The 27184-nt window shown below is 41.7% G+C and overlaps 2 protein-coding genes across 4 annotated transcripts in view; one reads left to right on the top strand and one right to left on the bottom strand.

Annotated features, from left to right (window-relative positions):
* The first annotated feature begins 681 nt into the window (after positions 1–681).
* The window catches only part of LOC123763617 (uncharacterized), a 38156-nt gene continuing 11653 nt past the window's right edge, over positions 682–27184 (top strand). Inside the window, exon 1 of one of the 3 annotated variants that reach the window (XM_045750844.2) lies at positions 682–794. The gene's annotated coding sequence lies outside the window, so the exon portion shown is untranslated. Of the gene's footprint in view, positions 795–17951; positions 18081–27184 lie in introns of those variants that run through there. The other 2 variants (XM_069304527.1, XM_045750842.2) reach the window with 2 other exon arrangements.
* LOC123763618 (cuticle protein 7) lies at positions 16883–18296 on the bottom strand. The gene is made up of 3 exons (XM_045750847.2): positions 18264–18296; positions 17938–18060; positions 16883–17706 (listed from the first exon to the last, which is right to left on the bottom strand). The coding sequence occupies exons 1-3, from the start codon at positions 18276–18278 to the stop codon at positions 17425–17427; spliced, it is 420 nt and encodes a 139-aa protein (XP_045606803.1). The 5' UTR covers positions 18279–18296; the 3' UTR covers positions 16883–17424.

Genomic DNA, 27184 nt, shown 5'->3' on the forward strand with positions numbered 1-27184 from the left:
TTACATCTCTCATTCCTGTATAGGGATTGAACAGCGAAGCACTGTTCGAGATATGTTCGAACTTCAGTTGTGAGTCGTGTGAAAGTTTTTTTTATTCATAAACAAGATTTGGCGGCTACATGGAAGAAACATTGGCATTTGTTGATGAGGACGGGCTGAAACAATGACCAAATGCTCGTTAATGCGGCCACCAAACTATGTTTATGATTGAAACCCCCGTTTCTCGAAGTGTTTTGCTCGCGTCCTCTGTTCGATTTGCAACTCGCTAAGTCTGCAGCCCGTCCTCTAAACAAAGGGCCAAGTCCATTCCATGCACCAGCCCGTCCTCCAAACAAAGACCCAAAAGCACCCGCCAAACTGTTTATGAATGAAAAACGGTTTACATACGACTCACAACTGATGACGTCCGAACACTTCCGGAACAATTGCTTCACCTACGAGTTTTTCTCGAACCACAACGCTGTAAATGCTTCACCCACGTACTACAAATACAAATAATCGCCAACAGAACCTAAACACCTAACTTATGTCTATATATGCACAATATACTAATACATTAAAATATAATTTATATTTGACGAAATTCCTGTTTTGAATGAACCTCATATTAAAATTTATGAATGAGTCTGTGGGTTCGACCGCTGGATGTAAAGGACTTGAATCGAGGACGGGTTGTTTGGCCATTTGCTGTGAACATAGGCGTCTAGTACAAGGGAACGTGCTCAATCGTCTCGTCCTGCCAGCAAATCATGGTCCAGTTGCTAGAGCCGACTGCGTTAGCCACTACACTACAGGTCAGTGAATGTAAATATAACATAAGAGTCTTTGGTAGTGAGCCCAACAGGCTCTGTATACCAATCGATTAAGGATTGTGAGGCATAACCGATAATTGTCATTCCCTCGTATACACAACTAGGCGAGTACACACAGTACCAACGAGGCCGGCCTCCAGAGCTATTTTTCACACACCGCAGACATAGGTAAGCGAGCACATGTATCTTAAAGCCATCATCACGAGTCTAATAAAAACAAAGTGAAACAGTCTAGAGATTCGTTATACTGATGTTAAAATAACACTTTTATGAAATACCTGCCATAAAAACGTTCATAAAACCAATACAGTTGGATATGTGAGGAGCCACTACACCAAAGGTGTTTGTACACTGAGTATACTGAAGGCTGTAATCTGAAAGTATAGTATTCAGGATAATGAAAGTTTGGGTTCAGCAATAATATATTTGCTAGTTGGACATTAATAGGCTTTTCTTTTTTCTTGTTATAAAGGTCGCAAGGCAACGGACTGAGGCTTCCAGAGTTAACCGAGGTTTAAAGATACGTGAAATTGTACGCTCAGAAAATAAGGATGTTCCTTCTAATAAGAATTAAACACGTTATTGCTTAAAATACATTAAAGCTCTGGGTGTACGCTTTGTTGACTCCGGACAGTCAGTTGGAAGCGATGAAATAATTTAGTTGATCATTTCGGTGTATTCGGGTCAGGGTTTCAAATGGGAGAGTTCTTAAGTTTGTTATACGTGTCATGGCTGGCCGCATTACAATCGTCTGAGTCTCTTATATCTTCCCCAGTATCTTGGCATCATCCGCAAATATGTTCATATAATTTTGTATTCCTTCTGGTAGATCGTTTATGTAGACGATGAACGTTACTGATGCAAGAACTGAACCCTGTGGTACTTCGCTAGTAACACTCCTCTAGTCAGATACATCGTCTCTGATTACTGCCCTCATCTGTTTGCAGTAAATAGTCCAACCACCTGAGCTGGAGGGTAGAGCGATGGTCTCGCTTTATGCATTTCGGCGTTCAATCCCCGACCGTCCAAGTGGTTGGGCACTATTCCTTCCCCCCGTCCCATCCTTTCCAAGTGGTATATAGTCGTAATGGATTGGTAATTTCTCCTGATAGTGTCCTTCCCTTGCAGTAAATAGACTCCCAGGAAGTAGCCAACTGTTGTGGGGGTTGGGGAGGAGGTCAGTAAATTGACCTTAATGTTCCCAACGAAACTTCGCGTCCACTGCCGATGTAATATTCCCGACGGCTTCCTCCTGACTTAATTAGATCTTATGTGTTATCCCTTGGATATGAATAGCATCAACTGTTCGCACTCACGAATTTTTCTAGTGACATCGTACATTATTAGAACCAATACTCAATACATATTGTAGGGTTAAGGTTATCTGAAGGGTATATAGTGATGTTTACCTGCTGGGGTGTCATGGTGGGGAGCTCCCTGCTGTATGTGCCGTAGCTGGCCCCTCACCCCTGCTATATATACTTTCACTCTTCCCGCCGCCTGCGCATGCGTGCTCACTACCAAAGGATTCTGCTAATTAATTTTAAAAACAATCTGTGTGATATATATCGTCTAGTGATGTAACTTTAAGGCAAAGAACTACTTAAAAAGAAAGTTTTGAAGAGCGCACGGTCATAATTTTACAGTAACCGTCCACGAGACGGTTCGTTGGCGGGTTCTAAAGCCTTTTTTTAACCTTTTCCGACCTAACCTAATCTAACCCAAGCCGGCCTAAACTAGCCAAAACTGAACCTAACGCAGCCTAACCAAACGAGCATCTCAAGAGCAAGTTCAAGTACGTTTATTGAGACAATAAAATGCATCTCAAAAGGGGTAAAGTAGGTTAGGCTATTTCTACCCCTCTGGGAGCACTCGCGAAATAAAAGAACTTACTTCAATTGTTATTTAATACATAAAAAATTCCGCTTCGGGGAAAAATACAGAATACAAAAAAGCTGTCATATTATAGTATACCAAGAACGCTCGCTCATCCCAACTGAAAGTCAGGGGTATACCCTAACCTGGTCACTGTGAAGGTTACTTGGCATTGTGTAAATGTTTGTAATAATCGGTAAGTATTGTGTAAATATCGGTAATAGTTGCTAGGTATAGTGTAAACATTTGTAATAGTTGCTAGCCACTGTGTACATATTGGTAATAGCTGCTAGGTATTGTGTAAAATATTGGTAATAGTTGCTAGGTATTGCGTTGATTGATGCATGTCAGTGGCCTCTGGCCTGTCGCGTCCACCTTACATGTTTTGCGATTACACAATGCTGCCACGACCACCACTACACCAGCGTCGGTGAAGCACTCTCTCAGCGGCACGCGTCACTAGCGGGTACTATGCTGTCCCCCTCAGCCCGTCCTCTAAGGTTTCCCAACGTCAAGAAACTGTCGTACTAAAGTGGCCTTATCCTAATCAACCAGAGGACCCAAAAAAGAAAACGGAACAGTATGTCAATTTCGCGAGCCGCTCCCATTTTCTAGTACGATGATTTTTGGCCTTAGGGTAGAGTATACGTCAAAATGCGACGTTCTATTAGGAGAACGGGTTGGGTTACTGACCCTTCCCATGCTGCAATCCGCTTCCGTTGCCAAACTCCCCGGGCCTATTTACTGTCGGGCGAACACAGCCATCAAAAACATCCATAGCAATATTTATGTCGCCGATTTAGCATTTCACGAATGGACAATAGTTGGATTGGGTCTCTGGCCTACAAGTGGAACCTCCACTCTCGTCAGTTTCTTTGATCGCGTTACCTGTATTTCTGGACCCGTTTCATCATAATTGATATATACAAGAGTTTTTACATCCTTGTAAAGCCACTAGCACGCGTAGCGTTTCGGGCAGGTCCTTAATCCTAATTGTTTTTATTATCCTGCGCCCTCGTTGTTGCATCAACAAGTTATGTGATTGGTTATATAGTTCCTCCCGGCTCTCTTTTGTTTTTGGTTATAATTCTGATCCCGCATGGGGGTCTTGACACGGTTAGAAAAAATGAGCATGGTTTTTTTTCTGTTATTGTTCACTTGAGTACAGTATTTGTATGGTGGGCTTTGAGGTCTCCGTGTGTGTGTGTACTCGCCTAATTGTGCTTGCGGGGGTTGAGCTCTGGCTCTTTGGTCCCGCCACTCAACTGTCAATCAACTGGTGTACAGGTTCCTGATGTGTGTAATTACCTAAGTGTAGTTACAGGATGAGAGCTACGCTCGTGGTGTCCCGTCTTCCCAGCACTCTTTGTCATATAACGCTGTGTGTGTGTGTGTGTGTGTGTGTGTGTGTGTGTGTGTGTGTGTGTGTGTGTGTGTGTGTGTGTGTGTGTGTGTTTACTATTTGTTTTTACAATTTGTGCCTGCAGGATCAAGCTGTTAGCTCTTGGACCCCGGCTTTCTAACTGTCGGTTGTTTAATGTCCCGACACCCTTAAGGTACACCCAGCATACACTCCGAATACCCACTATACCCTTAGTTTACACCCACCACACCCTGCAGTTACACCCCCTACGCTCTCCTGGTAAACCAACCACACCCAAGTACACCTAAACACACACACACACACACGTAGTAGTGTGTGTGTAGATAGTAGTAGCAAATGCAGTAGTAGTAGCAAATGTGGATATGATAGAGCCCAGTAGGCTCAGGAATCAGTACACCAGTTGATTGACCGTTGATAGGCGGGACCAAAGAGCCAGAGCTCAACCCCCGCAAGCTCAAATAGGTGAGTACACACACACACACACACACACACACACACACACACACACACCCCTCCGTGACCATAATTTAGTCCGTTCTGTCCAGCGTTTCCAACGTCACTTAACTGATGTACTATAAAGTACATCATGAGGAGTATTAACAGGTTTCAAGAATAGATTGTACAAGTATAATGGACAAGAGGCTTGCTGCTGTGCTCCATAATTCTTATATTATCTAAATAAAATAGAAGGTTCGTCGAAGGTTTGAGGCTTTAGGGGAGCTAGCCTAAAAAAAAATTTATGCTGTATATCTATCAGGTGTTGAAGGTCTTGCTATTAGTCCAAAAGGAGGTAGCTCCTATTTCTATCCACGTGAATTCGTATGTTCGTAATTAAACTGCTGGAGTTCTAGTTCTCATCTGCTGTAGCCCTGATCTGTACCGCCTTCTCTCTCGCCTGTTCCCCCAGACCCGCACTCTGACCCCAGGCACACAATGCATCTATTACTCCACTCTTGCCCTCAACCTCACGCCTATTGACCTCCTTCCTCCTGAGTGTCAGGGGTGGAGACACCTCTTGAGTGCCACACGTGGGTTGAGACGCACTCACATACCCCAATGACACTCATAAAAAGCACAACAAATCAATTATGCAAAAGAAGGCCTATTGGTCCATATAACTATAACTCCATTTTATCTGGGACAGGTAGCCTGTGTGTGTTTATACGTTAGGTTTGTATCAAGGGTCCGCTCCACCCTCAAGGTGTAACTACTGACTCTCCCTACTACGTAACTCTACAACAGTTGCCTAACCTATTTACTGATAGGTGAATAGAGGTATTAGGTGAAAGGAAATGTTCCCAGTCATTTCTGTCCCACCAGGGATTCGAACCCGGGATTTTCTGATTGCGAGTCGAGAACGAACCCAACTGCATACGAGGCAGGTTCTGTTTATATCCACCCAAACTCGTGTATTTCTGTGCGTGTCTAACCTACGCTTGAAACAAGCCATCGATCCTACTGACATTATAATCTCTATTATGATGTTACGTCACTATCAATATTAATGATTAATTAATCACTTTTTTGCCAAATTGCGTCGTTGGCGCTACTTACAGATGTCGGGCTTGTGAAGTCAGCTGAGCATCCAGCGCGTTCTCCTATAAGGTTTCCAACGTCAAGAAACTGTCGTAATAAAGTGCACCCGTATCCTAACCTACCAGAGGACCCAAAACAGAAAACGGGACAGTATGTCACTTTCGCGAGCCGCTTCCATTTTCCAGTACGACAATTTTTGGCCTTAAGTACAGTATACGTCAAAATACGACGGTCTGTTAGGAGGACGGGTTGGGACACGGGCACTCGGGTGATCCAAATTATAATAATAATATTTTATTTAGGAAAAGTACATACATAGATGCAGTTACATTCTCATTAACACTCATTATTACTCAATACGCTGCTATTTTAACGCTCCTGACCACGGAGTCAAAACTCGGGTGCTTTACTGAAATTTAAAAGCATAGTTGCAATTGACGATCACGAACCACTGATCATTTGTATGCTGAAAATCCACAGAGAAATGGGAAAGGGAGATGAACGTTTCGGCCGACCAAAGCCGTTGTCAACACCAGACTGACTAGATGCATATACGATGGATATTTTTCTATCGTTTAATAATCTTTGTTCTGTCCATTACCGAATATTAACAGCATTCCAAGTAAGCTTAAAATAGTTTTAAACATATTAGGCGAACCATCCTCCTGGCTAAAGAAAACGGGACAACTCATTTAGTAGCCATGAGGAACTTGATTGATTCCGACATTAATTTTGACAATTCTATAACCAATGTTCCAGCAATGTGTCAATATTTCATTCAAAATGATCTGCTACCAGAAATTTTAGCCAAATATCCCCAGTTTGCTAACTGTAGGTAGTAACTAAGTGACTGTAACCTATCCACCGCTGCCCACTGGATGGGGGGCGGTGTGCAGGACAAACATATAAATTTTGACACTAGCTCTCCACATATGTCAGTTGCTTAATTTAGAACCTGTACTTGAGGTCGATCTCGAACCCATTGTTGATGTGACGACTTACATTGAATTCTGTAACTAGCTCATCAAGATTGTAACTTGCTTAGCTAAATGAATTGTGGGGTTCAGTCCCTGAGCCCATTATGTGCCTCTGTAACCCTTTCCACTACCGCCCACAAGATGGGTATGGAGTGCATAATAAATGAACTAAACTAAACTGAGGAACTTGATTGATTCAGACATTAATTTTAGTAGTCTGAGGCTACCCGAGGAATTGGGTGTAAGGGTTGGCAACCACAAGGGTCAGTAAAATTACCGTAGCTGAGTGTGACTGGAGACGATTAATCGATTGATAAAGATTAAGCCACCCAAGAGGTGGCACGGGCATGAATAGCCCGTAACCTGGAGACGACGTTCCACCGATTTTTAAAACGTACCTAACCTTACCCAACCATATCTCGCCTAACCCAAATGAACCGAATTTCAATCAGTCTTAACACAGCCTAACCTAATACTTAACATGATGTGCATGAATTATAATTATTATTACATTATTTATAACAACCTAATGATATATATTAATTATGACAACCTAAATTATGACAAATTATATAATATATATATATATATATATATATATAAATATATATATATATATAATATATATATATATATATATATATATATATATATATATATATATATATATATATATATATATATATATATATATATGGTTTTGACAAACGGAAAACAGGCTTATCGAAGTACAATTTGACTCGTTTCACCTCCCCCCTCTCTCTCAGTTTCCTGGATATGTGTTACCATTGTCTGAGCACTTGCTCAAGTCACTCTCAGGTCGTGATGTTGCCAGCTTCCACCTGTGTTCTTCATTGTCCCCCCCTTCTCTACCCCTTCACTGTCTTCTCTCTCTCTCTCTCTCTCTCTCTCTCTCTCTCTCTTTCTCTCTTTCTCTCTCTCTTTCTCTCTCTCTCTCTCTCTCTCTCTCTCTCTCTCTCTCTCTCTCTCTCTCTCTCTCTCTCTCTCTCTCTCTCTCTCTCTCTCTCTCTCTCTGTTATTAGACTCTGACTTTGTGTAGGTGCGTGACTTTGAGTGACCTCTTGGAGGTGTGTGTCAACTTGTGTGACCTTGGGCAGGTGTATGACCTCGAGTAGGTGTGTGTGTGACTTTCTTGTTGGTGTCTTGACTGTTCACAAGTGCGATCTTGTGTATTTACTATTTTTATTTACTATTTTATCTGCAGAATCGAGCTATTAGCTCTTCGACCCTGCCTTTCTAACCAATATATTTCTCCTTTATTATGTCTACTGTGTAGGTGTGTGACCCCCTTCCCTTTGCCTTTACTTCTAAACATGTGAAAGGTTTGGTCACCCGTGCTTCAACCTGCCTTTAAACAGATCCCCAACTATCACCCCCAATTAGGCAGCTAATTGGGTGATAGAACTACCTATACCAACACATTACACTTGAGTACTAAATATACACATTATTACACGTTGTAGTTGTTTTTTTAGATTCAGCTTCTGGGAGCAAAAAGTTCCAAGTAGCACGGGCTAGGGTGAGCCCCGTGGTGGACTTATTAACATTAACGTGATATATCAACGGGGAAAATCAGAGACTGCGGGGGATTCGACCCTGCAACATAGGTACTCCCAAGCGCACGCCTTAAACCACTGAAATAATAACTGAACTTAGATATTCTGGTGGTGGTGGTGCCTGAACTACAGGTGTAACTACTGTGGTAGACCATGAACTAAAAATAAAAAGGTCGGGCGTGAATATACTTCCATTACAATTTAAAATTTTCGCTCTATATATTTTCACACATAGTGTAGGCTTCGCAAGGGATTGGTGCGCTCTGTTCAATGTTCCATCTGGTACACATTTTCGTCAATTCTGCCCTCAGTCAGCTCCCAAGAACACAAAGGAACTTTGAGATGTAGACATGAACTATGCTACTCTCGTGGCTTCCGGTTATTGTCTAAGAACATGACTTGTGGGTTTCAGAAAACAAAATTCACGTTTACTGTTTTGTTTTTGTTTACCCTTAAATCTGTTTATTGTTGTGTTTTTAGCCTCTTAAGAATAGGTTACGATGGGGATAGGGGGTGGGGGGCGGCTTCAACACCCACAACGGCGACCTGTCCCCGACAGATGTCGTGTCCCACACCCACAACCTCTCCCAGCGACGACACTTACCAGCGACCTTAACTAATCCACTTTTTAACAAACAAATTAAGAACTCTAACATGTCCTGGACTACTATATAGTCGCTCCCCCTGGCGCAAGTGGAGCAGTTCTTGGTGCTATTTATAATTCTACCATTACGCGACCCCTTGATGCGACCTCCGTCAGCAAGAGGAAGTAAGGGTGTGGCGGCGGACCGTGTCGTATGTAATGGCTGACTTGGGTGGGTGTTGGGGTGGTGGGAGGGGGGGGGGGGAAGCCTTCGTGGCCGCACCCTGTCGTATATTGGCTTAGTACCGGGATAAGGTAGGTAGTTCTACGGGGCTACTCATGCCCGTGCCACCTCTTGTGGTAGCTTAATCTTCAACAACAACCGATGAGGTACAGACGGGAGACATCTCCCGTCACGCAGGGCGCAGTTGCACCTCTACAGATCTCCAGTATCAGCTCTTGATACTGGTAATGGCTCCAAAGGGCCACCACTTACGGGCTATTCATGCCCGTGCCACCTTTTGGGTGGCTTAATCTTCATCAATCAATCATGAGGTACATTTTGTACTGGAGAGAGGGAAATTCAGAACACGGGGTGAGAGACCTTTCTTTCTTCCCTCTCAACATCTCACCTCTCCCCTTCTCACCCATTTTCTCCCGTCGTGTAGTAGTGGTGCCCATTTTCTTCCCTTATCCTTCCAACTTATCCCTCTCTCCCAATCTCCCTCCTCTCCTGCCATTCCTTTCTCCACCTTTTTTCCTTCTCTCCACCTTCCTGATGAAGGAATTTTTATATTTAACTTTTGATGTTTTTTTTCGGGGGTATTTTCAAGAATGTCTCGATATATTATTGTATGCTGTAATGGGCTCCACAGATCGTCTGGTGGAAGATATTACATATATTTCTTAAGTTTTTTCTAGACACTGAGAAAGGAGAGGAGATTTTTTTGGTGGTTACTGCTAAATATTTCCTGAACGGAGCAGTCATGATTATCTACACACACACACACACACACACACACACACACACACACACACACACACACACACACACACACACATACACACACAGGGGGCCTGGTAGCCTAGTGGATAAATACTCGTAATTCTGTGGTGCGGGTTCGATTCCCGCACCAGGCAGAAACAAATGGGCGAAGTTTCTTTTACCCTGAATGTCCCTATTACCTAGCAGTAAATAGGTACCTGGGAGTAAGTCAGCTGTCACGGGCTGCTTCCTGGGGTGTGTGTGGTGTGGGAAAAAAAAGTAGTTAGTAAATCAGTTGATTGACAGTTGAGAGGCTGGCCGAAAGAGCAAAGCTCAACCCCCGTAAACACAACTAGGTGAATACACACACACACACACATCATTGTTCACCATGATGTAAGTCATTACCCAGGCCACAGGCTCTTGGCATGGGTAAAACAACTAGGTGTTACATTAGCAAAACAACTTGAGAACGGAAGAGTAAAAAATGAGAATGAGATTTGGGTGATACAGGCAAGAAATAATGATTGAAATCACAAAGAAAACACAGTGGTATTTTGCCACGCTAGATATAGTATTGCCAACGAATGATACAGCCTAATAGACCAAAACTTGGAAAACGCAGTAATGTAGCCTTGATCCAGTATGGATCCTTCGTTGATGTCACGTAATTTCTCTCTCTCTCTCTACATCCTCCTAGTAACATTCGTAAACATACGCGGGTTGCCGACGGATGATACAGCCTAATAGACCAAAACTGGGAAAACAAAGTAATGTAGCCTTGATCCAGTATGGATCCTTCGTTGATGTCACGTAATTTCTCTCTCTCCACATCCCCCTAGTAACAAATTCGTTAACATTCGCGGGTATAGACTTTGCTGGAGAAGCTGTAATGTTTGAACAAATTGGTTTAATGAGTGCAGGAGAGCGGAGAGGTGCCTTGTGATCTGGAGGTCGTTAGCGCTCATTTTGACGTACGTGACTGGCCAAAAAGGTCCTTGTAGACAGACACAATAATGCATGTTTCCGAGAGATTAAGTGTGATGTTGCGGAGTTAATAGATGATTCCTTGAATTTATGGTTGTCTTTTGCTAACTACCGCTCCCAGTTATTGTAACACCAAGGAGAAGTTATTTACATTCACTCTGAACTTTGGACCAGAGGTTACACGTTAAATCATTTGTAATATAATTGTAAATGTCATTTACAATTCATTTGTATCATTTGTATCATTTTAATTATATTAAATCATTTGTAATATAATTGTAAATGTGAATATTTAACAAAAAATTGAACATGCAAATGGTGTTCTGGAATCACAGATATAAAATGCATGTAGCCATTTTAGAGACCTAGAGATGATTTAAGTTTCAGTTTTGGGAATACAGTTCTGTACTGTACTAGGTTTAAGCTGCAGTAAATAATAGAAGCCTCGTCAATAATATACTTGCTTCAAATAGCATTTCGAATAAAAAAGTTTACCTGAAGTGGGATGGGGGGGGGGGGGTTGAGGGTCTCCATTAGGCTTGTGAAAGGCTTAGTGCTATGCACCCATACTGGCTTAGTTTTCGTTTGATAATTACTTGAGATTGACTGGTGTTAAGAGGCTCATATATATTTGAAGATCGGTGAAGCACTCACGGACCTTTGACCTCATTATGAACACTCAAACGGCCTCAATCATTTTTTATTTATGAATAAATAGCTGGTAAAGACTGTTACTATAATCCATATGACGTCACTTGACAATTATTATTTATAAACACTCACTTTGACAATGACGTCATGAATTGAGAACCAAGAACCCTCCCTTTAATGCAACTTTATTTATTATGTGTAGAGTTATATCCGGCTTTTCGAGCTCCAACATTGTTCTCATTTTTGTACTGTTCATTTTTAAGAGGACACGAAAAGATCAGCCAGACACCAATATTAAAAATTCCTAGGCCTAGTATAGCACATATATGTTCTCTGTTAGGTCTAAGATCGCGTATATTAGACACAGGATTACTTAGTCAGGTCAGGTTCTTCAGTTTCCCATTTTCTTAGTCTGCCATTTGGTCTAATAATATTAATCGTGAACTTTTTGGAGTCCATCCAACAGTCCGTCTTTGTACATTTATCAGGATAGTTTGCTATTGGTACGTATCATTATTGAAGGACTAGAGGGGAGGAGTACTCTTCTGATCTTGGGTATCTTTTCCCCTACCCTACTTCCCCCCTTCTCCCCCAATCTCCCTCCTGTCTTCCCACCTCCTCACTTCAATTTTCTACCCCAAGATCCCCACTCTCCCCCTCGTTCCCTCTCCTCTCCTGTCACAATCTCCTTCCCTCTTCCCTTTCCTTATCTTCCCCGCGCCTCTCAGAAAAGTGGAGAAATCTAGGGATTCGGCCAACCAGCTTTCACCAATTTGGTGCGGGTTGGTGGTGGTGGGGGGTTACAAATATGGCCTGACCCCCCCCCCCCATCCTCTTAATAGAACCAATAGGACCGACCCTGACCAGCCTATGTCCGTCCCGTACCCTAGACCATTCACCCTGCAAAGTTGTGTGAGGCTAGCTCAAAGTGTCTGACCTCCAACCATGGATAGGCAAATAAGTACTGTTTGCCTATCACACATTCTCTCTTATTCTTATAGATTATAACCTATATAACCTATTATAACCTCTTATAGTTAACCTCCTTGGCAAGCTCTAATGAAAACCAAAAGTACCTAAAATGTCAAGTCACACCCCTCCCCTCCCCCCTGCGCCAAATTTGGCCATAGCGCGCATACGAGCCAAAAGTGATGTTATTTTTAAGAGGACGGATACCGAACTTACTTCTTGAAAGGAAACGTATCCAAACATTTTTTTCTCATTCTACGGAGAGAATCAAATCTGGGAGCTTTCAGTTGCCGACTGAGCTACGGGTCTAAGGTATTCGCTTGTAATGTGCGGTATGTAAGGAGAAAGAGAGAAAGCAGTAACTAGAGCTACGACGCCTGGAGCCAACATTCACAGTGTAAACAGGGCAGTGAAATATGGAAAATTGAACTACCCAAGAAAGTGAGACCAGAGGCTATCTGTGGAAAGCCAATTGTCTTGAACCCTGGACCTCCTTAAAATTAAATAACATCACTGATAAGCCACAAGCCACAAGGGGTCACTTAATACAGTTGGCTTCTTTCTCAACTCATGATCAGGAATCTCGGGTTCGATTCCTGGACTAGACAAACATTATAGGGAAGGTTTCCTTTCGCCTAATGAGTCTGTTCACTTAGCAATAAATAGGAGCAGGAGTGTTATGTAACGTTTGTGTGGGGGGTGGGTTGCATACTGGGGAAGGTCAGTAGTTTGACCTTAAGGGAACCGTGATACATGCCTAAAGAATATATATACACAGGTTTCCTGTCCCCAACAAAAGTAATTATTTCACATTAGGCTCAACCGGTCGATGTCGCAGTAGCCTATCCTGGTCACGTTCTCTACAGCGAATGACGTTACTGTCACAAAGGGTCAATGGCAACCCATATGTAAATAGGGTCTACCCACACAAGAAAATGCTGAATAACACTAATATCAATTAAACTTAGTGGGAATAACTATATCATATTGTCTGCGCGTATGTTCCACCCTGGCTTGGAATGAATTAGTTTGAAAGAATGAAGTTTACAACGTGCGATGTTACCCTTCACCTGGCTGCACTGTGGCCTGACCTTCTTGACACCTGACCAAACAGGCTGTTAGTGCCCACATTTCGCTTTCAGGCGTAAACTCTACGTGAACGCGTCAAATCGCCCTTCGAAGTCAAGGGTCCGTAGGTAATTTCTTTTACACACGCTTGGAAGGTAGTCAACAGCCTTGGGCCTTTGTGAGGCTATCGCTCGTAGCATTCATTACAATACATTTCTGTACAAGGTTTTTTGCATTTTGGGCTCTGATGAGGATACCGTTTGTGGTGTTCATTATAACTCAAATGCCTTTTATAGAAACATTTTTTTTTTTTTGCATTTGTTGTGTTTTCCAATTTCCTAAGGAATATTTTCTCTGTACTTGTCAATGATTGAATTCACTGGGAGGTTCTGGAGGCCACAAACTGGAGCCCAACCAGGGTTTTACAGTCGACCCGACCACACTCTGGGTTACGGTATGGTATGGCGTGGTTGGGTCGAATTCAGTAAGTTCCGGGTTGGTCGGTTTTTGCACCATTGTGGTAGAGTCGGTTAGAGTATGTGTTTGGGGATTCACCAGAGCGCAAGTTCGAGTCACTCCATTGCCTCAAAATGATTTTATTTATATATCACGCCTTTGAGATTTCTTTGCTCGGTCACTGTCCCACAACCGACCTGGTGGCTTTGTTAGGCTTTCACTCCTTATTCCAATGAAAGTGAAGCAACGTGGAAAGTCACCAAATCTTTCCAGAATGTGTTCTCGTTTCACTTTCTGTTCAATTACACTATTCCGATGAACAAAATAGTGTGTGATTTGATAATGGTTGCAGTTTGGTACTTGATAGTACAGCTAGAGGCAAGGGAATAAACTTTCAGAATGAGCAGGACCCCAAAAGAATTTAACTGACTTTCCCTGGGTGAAACCTAACCTGGGTGACGTTTTAAAACCTCACCTAGCTGTATAGATTTGGGGTGGTGTGTATGCCCAATATACAGTAGACATTTCTTCTCTGGATCGCAACACTGAGGTGCTGGAACACTCAACTGGACGCTCTTAGGTCTCTGGTTAGCCTCATGAGCTCCTCTCCCACCTCCTTCGGGAACTCGTGCACATTTATACAACTTTAATATTTGTAAACAAAGCCGCAGTGATTAAGGAAAGATGTGCAGGTTTCGTAAGCTGTAAATGCTTGACGAGTCCTGCTTCGGGGGACCTCACCTGCGCCTCACGCAAGACCTACCTGTACCATCACTACATCGATGGTACCCGTCCTGCCATCACAACAATGTCTGGTAGTATATCCATGTGCTTCCTACCTCGCCTTCCGTGTGTGTATGTGTACAGTTTTGACGCCACGCGAGTACAAACACACGTTGAGTGTAAGGCTCGTACTCCAGACTGTTGAAGTGTCGTGAGATGAACCTTGGGACTTCCCGCACTCATGATTCTATTGTTTATTCTCACGTGCTACCTCATGGGGTCCTCAGAGTCCAGCAGGTCTACTTCATGTGCCTCAAATGTTAAGTATTCAAAGGTACCATGGTGACGATATAGGGGAAGCTCTAATGAACATGAAAATACATTATACACCAGCTGGTTCTTTTGTATGTCGATGTATTTCAATAGTGTACTTATTGTGCTAAATATTCTCAAATATCGTAAAGAACACTACATTTGGTACTTTATAGCGTCAGCTGATGACGCTTATATTCGTTTCCGTTTTCTGAGCGAAGCCTCAGCACGGAGTGGACGCTATTTTCTTTGCCTTCGGTAATTTTGGCTTGCTTTGGCAGGTATATTTTATGGCATGATGGAATTACAATAATTCAGTTGCCATTCAGAGGGATACTTTGCCATCTAAGAGTGTGGAGAGTGCTGTAGTGTTGAGTGTAATGGCTGTGCAAGGCATTCGAATCTCGAGTACAAAGTAGCAGGAAGGAATAATTAACTGGCTCTAACTTAATAAAATATCAGGAAATTTAGACATTAAAGATGATTACAGAACGAAAAAAGTATACAAAGTGAGTCACTATTCAGCCGGGCAGCCACTCTTCAGTGGATATACAAGCAGTAAGAAAAATGTATAATGCTTAAGTGTAGCGAGGGAAAGTTATATATATATCTCTGCTCGTGTCATTGTCAATGACCTGACCACTTATGGTCGCCACCCGTGTCATGGATACAGTTTTGGAGGTTACAGTAAAATACCGTTTTGGAGGTTGAAGTGAAATATAGTTGGGTGGGACGGAAGGCTAAAATAAATACAGTTCCTTGTAAGCAAGAATTCTTTCAAGCACTACAGCAAGTAGAGGCCCACTATAATAAAATGCAAATTTAATATATATATATATATATATATATATACACGAGGATCATTATTATTGAAATTCTGACCTTTGCATCATAGCTTGGACGAGGCTAGCCATAACCTTGAGAACTTTAAACCTCCATTTATAGAGTGTGACTGCTGCGTGTTATTCACTGACCGCTCGAGACAAAGCTGTTTGAATATGCTGACATAATCAAGCTGAAATCCAATATATACATGTAACGTACGAACAGATTCTTCACGTCTGCGAGGACGGTGATTCAATATATCTATTTTGACTGATGAGATGACTTAGCCTCGGTCTTGACGTGCGGTATATTAACATGTAAACATATTTTGGGTGTCAGTATATATATTTTCCTTGCAGTATGAATGTTTACATCATCAACATAGCCATTGATGTGTTTACTGGGATTGCGAAATAAAATTATAGATGCTTCGAAATAGTACGACATAATTTTGACCAATTGCAGTGTCGCCTTTATTGGTAAAGATTTAATGAAGTTTGCAGTCTTCACAAAGTGATCATCTTTGTAACACCTGTACAACTTTTAACCCAAAAGTCTGTTGTACGTGAGCTGCTATAAAAACCTTGATATTATCACAGTTTTTTTTTAGTATAAATCCTCTAGAATCATTTATACGAGGGTAAATCGATACATATTATAAGTTATAACTTGCTCTTGCAAAGTTGCCTCGTGCATATAGGAAGATTATCGAACCTCTGTTGTTATACACCTCATCATTCTTCTTAAATTTTGAAGGTGTAGCAGAGCCGAAATCAAACTGTGTACCGTATTTATACAGTACAACACTTACAGTACACCTGTAACTTAAAACATGGCACTGGCAAGCGGAAATCCAATCAGTAAATGGCACTGGCAAGTATAGTGCCGATCAGTAGCTCACAATAGCCATGTAGATTGCCTATCAGGAAACAAGACTACGAAAACTGTTAGGCTACTCAGAATCCTTCTCCAGCTCTCGAAAAAAAAGGCAGAAGAAAAAAATATCGAGCGGAAAGAAACTTGATCACGCAGCCTATTGCAGAAAGTACCCCAAGACGACTTAAATTACAGTTGTTAAGGAGCAGGTCTTCACATCATCAATTTCAAAAGAAAGGGGTTGAATATATTGAGAAATTAATGCTATCTGTTTTAAAACAAATGATTTAGAAGGTGTATGCATTTATTTTACAATCGTACCCTAAATAGGTGCCCACAAGCCTGTTTGGTACCTGGAAAAGTTTATCCAATACAAATCACAATAACGTGGTGAATATCTGAATAAACGTTGAGGTAGTTTGACAGGATCGAACTCGCGGCTCTGATCACGTCAGGTCCAGTCGATAGTGCATGTGTCTGAGGTGATTATAGGGACTCGGGTTCGATCCTGTCGTACAGCCGCAATGTTTATTCCTGTTAATCCAATCCTGTGAACAACGCTTGAGTCTAGCGCAAGCCAAGCATCAATGTGTACAGCAAAGTTCACAAAGTTTTTTGTTATCAATTGCATAATTTTTGTCTGCAATAATACGTGTCAATAACTGTCTCTATAATAAAGTCTTTGGGAAGAACTGGAATTAAAAATATAAGAACCAAGAGCGAGTTATAATGAACTGAAGTTGTAATTGTGTTGTGACTTCTATACATTGTTTAATGTGGTTGTTGAGAAACTTATATATTTCGTCTTTTGTGGAGTCCGGTCGTCATCTAGAAATATGCTGGGCTTGGAACGCCGTAGGATCCAACCGGTTTGAGGGGAACCGCGGCTTTGACAGCGTGAACCGGGTACTTGGCGACGCCCTCGTAGGTGACGGTGGGGTGGTAACCCGTCTCGTCGGCGTAGTAAGTGACAGTCTGGATACGACCGTCGGGGAGGTGGACGAAGTATTTACCCTGGGTCTTGTAGCCTTCGCGGGCCTCCGCGTGGCCGAAGTGCGAGCCAGTGTAGTCGTCTTGTACCTTGTAGTCGAAGTTATAGATGGGAATGGCCTGAAAATGTCAACATTAATTATGTACAACATCGCAGGGATAAGAGTTCGAACCCAGTTAGCCGCGATATTTTCACAAAGAATAATTAGATATTTGTTTCAAATATATAAATACTTGTATTATACAGTTCCACACGCACGTCCATGATAACGCTCACATAATTACAAGAAAGCATGTTAAATTCTGATGAAATATTATGTACATGTATTAATAAATGAAATGGAAACACACGTTGGGATAGACAGGCTTGGCGTATCCCGCCGGAGCGTATGGCAGGAGTTCCCTGGCGTAGCGACTTCGGACGCCAGCACTGGACGCCGCCACCACCACCATCGCCACCATCACCACCATTACCTAAGACAAGCAGAACACCGGTAAGTCCTCAGTCACAACTGTATATATAAACACACACTTATCATTGCAGCCACTTAATTTTAAGTGTGAAAATTTCATTGTAAAATATATTACCGAAATAGTAGTTAACAAATAGTACAATTCAGGTGAATGGAATTGTAGTTAACAATTGAGTATTAGTGCGGTAAATATATATATATTACAATATTGAGTGCCATCCTGGAGGTTGGGAAGTGAGTGGTGATCCTGCGTTTCCACCTCCAATATATATACACCCGAGCGCCAACTACCGCGCATGCGCAAGTTTTATAGCTATACGAAGTGTCTGGTTAACAAAGGCAGTTGACGGCGTGGCACTACGAGTTTACCCGCCGTCAAGGCTGAAATAATACTCATAGAGACGCTCTACCATCTAAATAGAGCTCTACCTTTCTAATTGTTAAAAATATATTAATTTGTTAATTATACATCCACAGCCATACTGTGGGCTCTATCATATATACCCCAAATTTAATTAGAGCAGCCCATTCTCTCTATTTGCCACTCTGAAGAAAATAAAAAAGTAAATTTTTTACAAACAAAAAACTACGAACCCAAACAACTCGCCTATATATATATATATATATATATATATATATATATATATATATATATATATATATATATATATATATATATATATATATATATATATATATTAAAATATAATATATATATCTATCCTCGGCTCACAACGAAGAGACCTGGGTTCAATCCCCGGGCAGGGCGGAAACGGTTGCGCACGTTTCCTTTCACCTAATGCCTCTGTTCACCTTGGAACAAAATTTGATATCTTGGACAACTACTGTGGGTTGCCTCATGGGGGGGGGGGGGTCAGTGGGGAAGGGGGAGGCTAAGTACAGGCTTCCTGTCCCTTGGGAAACGGGACAGACCTGATGACAGCTGCAAGGTTATATAGTTCTATATTTTATTGTTCTATATTTCTATAGTTCAGTGCTGGTGATGAATAATGATGATGCTTTGGTCCTCATCATAGTGTCTGTGTAGCTGATTGATTGATAGAGATTAAGCCACCCAAGAGTTGGCACGGGCATGAATAGCCCGTAATTTGTCTAGCTCCGCTGACGCCGTATATATATATATATATATATATATATATATATATATATATATATATATATATATATATATATATATATATATATAATATATATATATTATATATATATATATATATATATATATATATATATTATATATATATATATATATATTATATATATATATATATTATATATATATATATATTATATATATATATATATTATATATATATATATATATATATATATATATATATATATATATATATATAATATGGTAGGAACCTTCCTCCCCCCCCCCTCTTTACAGCATCCCCAATGTATGCATCACCCATGTGTACATACTCAGGGTATATTACTGTATATATTGTTATATTGTTGTTGTTGGTGGTGTGTGTTTGAGTGACGCCCTTGTTGCCTAGATCCCCTAACTCCTTGGGGTTCCTCAGTGCAGGTGGGTAATAAGTAGTGAATGTATGTTGGTGAAGATGTCTAGGTGAAGAATGTTATAGGTCTAGGATAATGGGAGATGATGATATATACGGTGCATGAACACATAGGTGTACATGTACACATATATATATTATATATGCATCATCGTCTGTCCTACAAAAGCAGGTAAAAAAAAAAAAAAGCTGCCGTGAAACATACTAAGCACTCAACCAGCGTTCTCTTGTAAATTACGTCGCTTTTCGCTCGTATGCGCACTTTGGCTAAAGAAGAACGTAATTCAAAATGAAATCGGCTCACGAAAGTGACGTAATGTCCCGTTTTCTGTTTTGGGTCTTCTGGCTTACTCGGTTAGGTTAGGAGAGGAAACTTTCACTTAACGGTTTTCATGACGTTTTGAAACCTTAAGAGAATTTCCTGCCCCCCTAACCTACCAGAGGACCCTTAACTTGCTGTTATGGAAAGAAAAATAATTCCAAAATTTATTTTCAAATTTCGTGTTTTTTTTTTTGGCCGTAGCGCATACGAGCGAAAAGCGACGTAATTTCTATGAGGACGGGTTGCGCCCAGATGTGATTCAATTGCTTTCACCAGATCAAATTTTAATTATATTGCGTAATATTGCATGATTTTTGCATTACACATTAAATCTTGGGTACAGGGCCAGCATGTTTTGAATGTACCAGCATTCAGATTATATCAACCCAATGGGTCGAAAATCAATCAATATTGGACATTTTACAATATGATGTCTAACGAAATACCGGGTTTCTTTTTCACAAGTTGATACATGGTGTATTTGACACCTGAGGTAATAGATCTGTTTCCCCAAGCGTAAAACATTAATTAGTCACTGAAATACCGCATTATTAAGTACTTGTTTTATTAATTCTAAACATAAACGCCTCTTCACTGTGTTCATCATAGTACTTTAATGCTATGGCTCTCGGGTATTTAAGATTTTAATCGGATATTCGTTAATGTATTCTCGTTGTCATGTCTAATAAAGCACGTATTTGAATTTATACGACTGGTTTGCTACAGGCTGTCTTTGCAAGAATCTCAACAGTATCATGCTTTGAGATGCCAGACTGCACAAAAAATGCAGACGAATTAATGTGAAAATCTATTTTCTTCAGCAGCTAAAACAGGAATTCGAATAGCACTGTCTCTTTTTTTTTATAGAGTTACTGCTATCTCCGTTCAGTGTCAGGAGTGCACTCTGTGGTCGAATAATATAATTACACTTTGTCTCTTAAAAATTCAGTTGAAAGGTACAAATCTGAAAGTTCGGTTTGAGTCCCATTACCTCAGCTACTAATAGGCTTCCATTAGATGCTAGGAAAATTTGTTATGTGTCGGGGGTGAAAGAGGAGTTAAAGTGATGTTTTCTAAATGCCTACTCGACAAAATGTATATTGATAACTCAATAGTTTAGGTCCTGATCGTTCAGGGATAAAGGGCCATTTATCAATTTCATGGCGCTGTAATTACTCGCGAGTGATCACAAAAACTGTAGTGCAGTTTCCGGTCCAATATTATGACTGAAAAATAATAGAAAATGTTCGTCGCTCATCGGCCTTGAATGGTATTCGTTCTTAAAATATTATTTACTAATATATATATATATATATATATATATATATATATATATATATATATTCTTGAATTTGCTAAAATATATCATTTAACAGTGGTCATCTCCCAGTTGTTGTTGTTAAAGATTCGCTACTTGGAACACAGTTCCAAGTAGCACGGGCTATGGTGAGCCCGTAGATATATCTCCCAGGTGGGATCATTCATCTCCCACGCACCTCCCAGGCGCCTGACCATGGCCCAAAAGGTCAGAACAAAGCGTGCGAGAAGTGAGCAAACCACAAGCATGACCAAGAGGGTCAACCCCCTCAAGGACACTCACCCTTAACACTTGTACTTTTTCTTCATCTTAAGTGTGTGTATATATACATTCTCAGTGTGGGGTGGAGACATTTGTTGTCGTTATTCCCTTATACATAATTATTTTGGTTTGTGTCTTCCCAGGCATTATAGCATAACAAATTCTTCCACGGGACCAAAAAATTATTGGTTGGTTAATTAGGCTATAGGTTAAAGTGTCTAGCCTTAAAAGCCTAATAAAAACATTAAAACATTTCGGGGGGATGAAGTAAACTTGGTGAGTATTCACTGAGGAATTCACACAGAATGGGAGTGTAGTATACTCTAACGTTAACAAGTATTAGCAGTAAATTATAAAGGTATTAAGGCGGTGAACTCACTCCGATTTGCTTTCAAATTACGTCCATTTCTGGCCATGGCGCGCTTATACGAGCGAAAAGCGACGTAATTTTCAAGAGGACGGGTTGTATAGCCAGCGGGCCACACCCTCGGACCAGGAAGGTCAGGTCCAGTGGCACCCACAGGGGGAAAGTCCTATTAACTCTCACTGGACTGTGTTCAGAATAATATATATATATATTTTTGGTATCTTCGATATTGTTTATCATTTTTGCTGGATAGACAAGGACTCAGACATGCAGACAAAGAGATGTGAAGACAGAGACACAGGGAGTCCAAAAAAAGAATAGATATGAACAGAGACAAAGAAATATAGCACCTATGGGACTTTTCCTTTTCAAAACGATATAGATTTATGTCTTTTTTTGGGGGGGCAGTACCGCTAAGCTCACTACAGCCTTCAGGTAACTGTGGACGCGGGAACCTCTGGCTGTTGCAAGACCGGAAACTTAGTAGACAATACAGCAACACAAGTCTCTTAAGTGGACCGCGCAGTTTGCTCATTAGAATTCATTGTTGCGCGAATGGTCGCTCAGCTGACCCGACGCGCGCCAGCATAGCGAGCGTTGTGAACGTACGAGGGAACGATATATAGTTGCTTCTATTACGGGCTCGCCATAGCCCGTGCTACATGGACATTTCGTTCCGAGTAGGTAAATTTAAAACGACAGGTTGCTTCTCGCTGTCTTGTGTGGTGGGGAAAGGATATTAACCTCTATAATGTCCCCTATCTCTCTCTCTCTCTCTCTCTCTCTCTCTCTCTCTCTCTCTCTCTCTCTCTCTCTCTCTCTCTCTCTCTCTCTCTCTCTCTCTCTCTCTCTCTCTCTCTTTTCTAGATGGGTGCTTGTAGGTGAGTACATTTATATGAGTACTTCTTGGCGAGTATATCTATGCGTACACACACACACACACACACACACACACACACACACACACACACACACACACACACACACACACACACACACACACACCAAAAAATATATATACTTTCTTCCCCTAAGCGAGTTTATAAACCCGGAGTTTTTTGTCTGGAAAATGTTGTGGTCGGCAACTCTCACCTCTGACGTCTCCCCCACCTGGCCAAAATACGTCCATTAACTCATTTTGTCCAGTAATTTGGCATCGCCTAGGGGTGTAGTTTCGACCGGTGACGCCCCTTTTGACCCCTTGACAAGTTTTACAGTTAAGAGGAAAAACAAAAAAGACTTTGGAACTTGTGTTATTTGTGTAACCCAGAGAGACGCGACAATTATCGTAGTTGACAGTCACTACAAACCAGCGATCGAATGTTCTTCCCGGGCACATGACGTTCGTTCAATGTTGTTTAGATGTTGTTTGAACATGTTTTGTCCTCGTGAGAGAGAGCGCGCGCGCACGCACGCACACACACACACACACACACACACACACACACACACACACACACACACACACACACACACACACACACACACACACACACACACACACACACACACATCAACGTAGAACAGACGTCATTTGCCCAATTATGCTGGCTAGGATTAGGCTTGAGTTACTGCCACCTGTCTAATAAAGTCAACAACTAGTGCACCTGGCACCTTTCGAAAGCACTAGTGCTGTCGAAAGTCAGAATCATCCTGTTGTAAACCCGTGTATTCTGGGTTTACAGCATGTTTATTTGTATTAAACTGGTGAGTTTACTTATCTAAGCTCCCGCTCAGAGCATAGCCTGAATAGGATAGGGAAGGGGAGGGAATTATCAGGAGAAAGCGGGACGTCATTACGACTATATAACATTTGGAAGGGGTCAGGATAAGGATTTGGGATGGGACGGGGGAAAGGAATGGTGCCCAATCTTTTGGACGGTCGGGGATTGAACGTCGACCTGCAGGAAGCGAGACCGTCGCTCTATCGTCCAGCCATAGTAGTTGGGCGCGATAAAGCCAAAAGCAAATAGGACAGGCAAAAAAAACAAATCCTAAAATTGTTCTTTTAGAAATATCAGAAATTAAAACTAGAAGATTGAAGTGAAAAATGGGTAGTAGTCGAAAGGAGTAGAATGTCTTCACATTTGCTATAGTTTACCCTGAGAACGTTAGGGCATGACCCTGTAGAACCAACCCGTTCTCTTTAGGAAATGTATATTTTATACATTTCCAGTTTATATTTTTCAGTTTACATTTATACATTGCCAGTAGCAGTGTTCGGCAATATATTTATTGTTTGTGATGTGTGTATATATTTATGTATGAACACGTTGTACTGAACGGGGTGAGAATAGCTTGAGCTACCTCATCCCTTTGTGTGTATTTTACCTCAATAAACTTATTTCAATTTCAAACCCGTCCTCCTAACAGGGCGTCGCATGTTGCCGTACCATAAGGGCAAAAATTGTCGTACTAGAAAATGGAAGCGGCTCGCGAAAGTGACATACTATCCCGTTTTCTGTTTTGGGTCCTCTGGTAGGTTAAGATCAGGGGGCACTTTAGTACGACAGTTTCTTGACGTTGGGAAACCTTAGGAGGACGGGCTGGCAGCAGGCCCAAGCTCTTGGCCCATATGAGCTGGCCCCTATTGATACCCCACCTAGACCCCATTCATATATGTCTAACCTACGCTTGAAACAACCCAGCGATCACACGTCTACTACATTACCCGGTAATTTGTTCCATAAATCAACCACCCTATTTTCAAACCAGTATTTACCCAGGTCTTCACTAAATCTAAACTTATCCAGCCTATATATATATATCTTTTGTTGATATATTTAAAATTATTAATATTCCCCCATTTCAACCAACCTAACTTAGTAACCTCTTGAGGTTATCTTGAGATGTTTTCGGGCCTTAGAGTCCCCGCGGCCCGGTCCTCGACCAGGCCTCCTTTTTTGTTACACATCCCAGAGGAAGCAGCCAGTAACAGCTGTCTAACTCCCAGGTACCTATTTACTGCCAGGTGAATAGGTGCATCAGGGTGAAAGAAACTATGCCCATTTGTTTTCTCCTCCACCGGGGATCGAACCCGGAACCTTAGGACTACGAATCCCGAGCGCTGTCCAATCAGCTGTCAGGCCCCCAAAACCTGACCTCACTACAGCTGTATTTGCATAAATCCTGGTTATATACCCAACTTTATAATGTAGGTAAAATTAATATTATTTATCATTTCCAACTAATGTATATTTCGTGATGCGCAAAGTGAGTCCTTTGTTTGGGGCGGCAAACGACCTTATACTCTGGCCTGAACCGATTGGGCAGTTAAGGTTTCACCAGCTGGCGGCCTCCTGCGTCGTCTATGTACTAAATGACTGAGGCAGCGTTGTCCCCGGATAAACGTCGATTCAACGTCCAATCAACGTCAGTAACGTACGTTGAATAAACGTAACTGGAGTACGTTCCCTTCATCCCCCCCCCCATCCCGGCTGGAGTTGCGATTTTTGTTATGATTGATTACGATTGATAACTTTATTTTCTACCAATAGGCGAAGCCGGCCAATCAATCACTCACCTCCGCGCTAACCTTCTATGGATTGTTCGTTTGTTCTTAGTCTTGTAATGCCGCGCTGGTCGATAGACATATATTGATATTACAGTTTTATAAAAATAATAAAACAAAACCAAAATATTTAAATAAATTGTAAAGTAACTCAGGATATTGTCAAATATTGTATAAAATCTCTGTTGTTTAATAAAACTGAAAAAGAAATTCCTAATATGAAAACTGGTGTTTACCTATTATATAGGAAGAGTTAATACCTTAAAAATAAAATATAAGTTTGCATATACCACACATATACTTATTAATCAGCCAAATAGTGACTACTAGAAGTGTCATATATGTACTGTCTTGTGCGAGAGCGGGTTGCGTATACCCGGAGGACTTAATTAGTGCTGAGATCTGTACTCACCTAGTTGTGCTTGCGGGGGTTGAGCTCAGGCTCTTTGGTCCCGCCTCTCAACCTGTAAGAGGCTTGGCGGAATATTTGGTATTATTTCCTTATTGATGGTATAGAGTTATTGTGGTCGTTCAACTGTTTCAACTTGCATCAAATTGCTGCTCAGTACATGAGTGGGAACAGGTGTGGAGGGCGGGGAGAGGGAGACCGTGGCAGGTGTGTGTGGAGAAGAGTGGTAGCAGGTGTGGGTAGCAGATATGCGTGGAGAAAAGTGGCAGGCTTGTATCCTGACTACCTCCAGCCAAGCACTCTCAACAAACCTCATAGCTGATCAATACTACTGAATTCATACTTAGCTGGGAAGGAGAGTGGGGCGGAGGGAGGAAGCTGGAAAGGGGAGGTACACGTTGAGATCTGTGGGAGGGGGAGGTGTGGAAAAGAAAGATAGTGTCAAAAGGAAAGTGTGGAGAAGTAGTGTGACGAAGCGAGAGAGAGAAGGAACTCATAACAAAGAATAGTGGAAGATACGTAGTGTGAGTGCAAGGGGGAAAGAGAGGGAGTGTGAGGGGACGAAGGGATGTAGGTATTTATGAGGGGAGAGTGTGTGGGGGAGGAAGAAAGGTAGTAAGATAGTGTGAGGGGACGAAGGGATGTAGGTATTTATGAGGGGAGAGTGTGTGGGGGAGGAAGAAAGGTAGTAAGATAGTGTGAGGGGGAACACGAGGACCAGCGAACGCGCGTCGGGTAATCCAGCAAAGAAAATGAAACGTAGCCTATTAGCGTGTGTGTGTGTGTGTGTACTCACCAAGTTGTGCTTGCGGGGGTTGAGCTTTGGCTCCTTGGTCCCGCCTCTCAATCGTCAATCTACTGGTGTACAGATTCCTGAGCGTCTCAAGCTCCACCATATCTATATTTGAAACTGTGTATGGAGTCAGCCTCCACCACATCACTTCCTAATGCATTCCATTTGTTAGTCACTCTAACACTGAAAAAATCTTTCTAATGTGTCTACGGTTCATTTGGGCACTCAATTTTCTATGTCCTCTCGTGCGTGTTCTCCTGTTGTTAAATAGTCTGTCTTTATATACCCTATCAATTCCTTTGAGAATCTTGTATGTGGTGATCATATCCCCGCTAACTCTTCTGTCTCCCTTCTGTGTGTGTTTGTGTAAGGAGGAATCGTGAGCCATTAACATGACCAAATAAATACACAACACCACATCTTAAACAGCTTAATACCCAGTAATATATTACAGGAACACTCACTATCATGATGTCATTAATGAGTTATTTAGTGCTGGGGCGGGAGCCAGGCTACCGGCTTGGATCAATGTCTCCATGGTCAAGGTCTCCGCCAGTGGTGTTCACTTGTGGCTCAATGCTCGCCCATGGGAGA

This window comes from Procambarus clarkii, chromosome 52 (genome assembly GCF_040958095.1).
Source record: "Procambarus clarkii isolate CNS0578487 chromosome 52, FALCON_Pclarkii_2.0, whole genome shotgun sequence".
Taxonomy (NCBI): domain Eukaryota; kingdom Metazoa; phylum Arthropoda; class Malacostraca; order Decapoda; family Cambaridae; genus Procambarus; species Procambarus clarkii.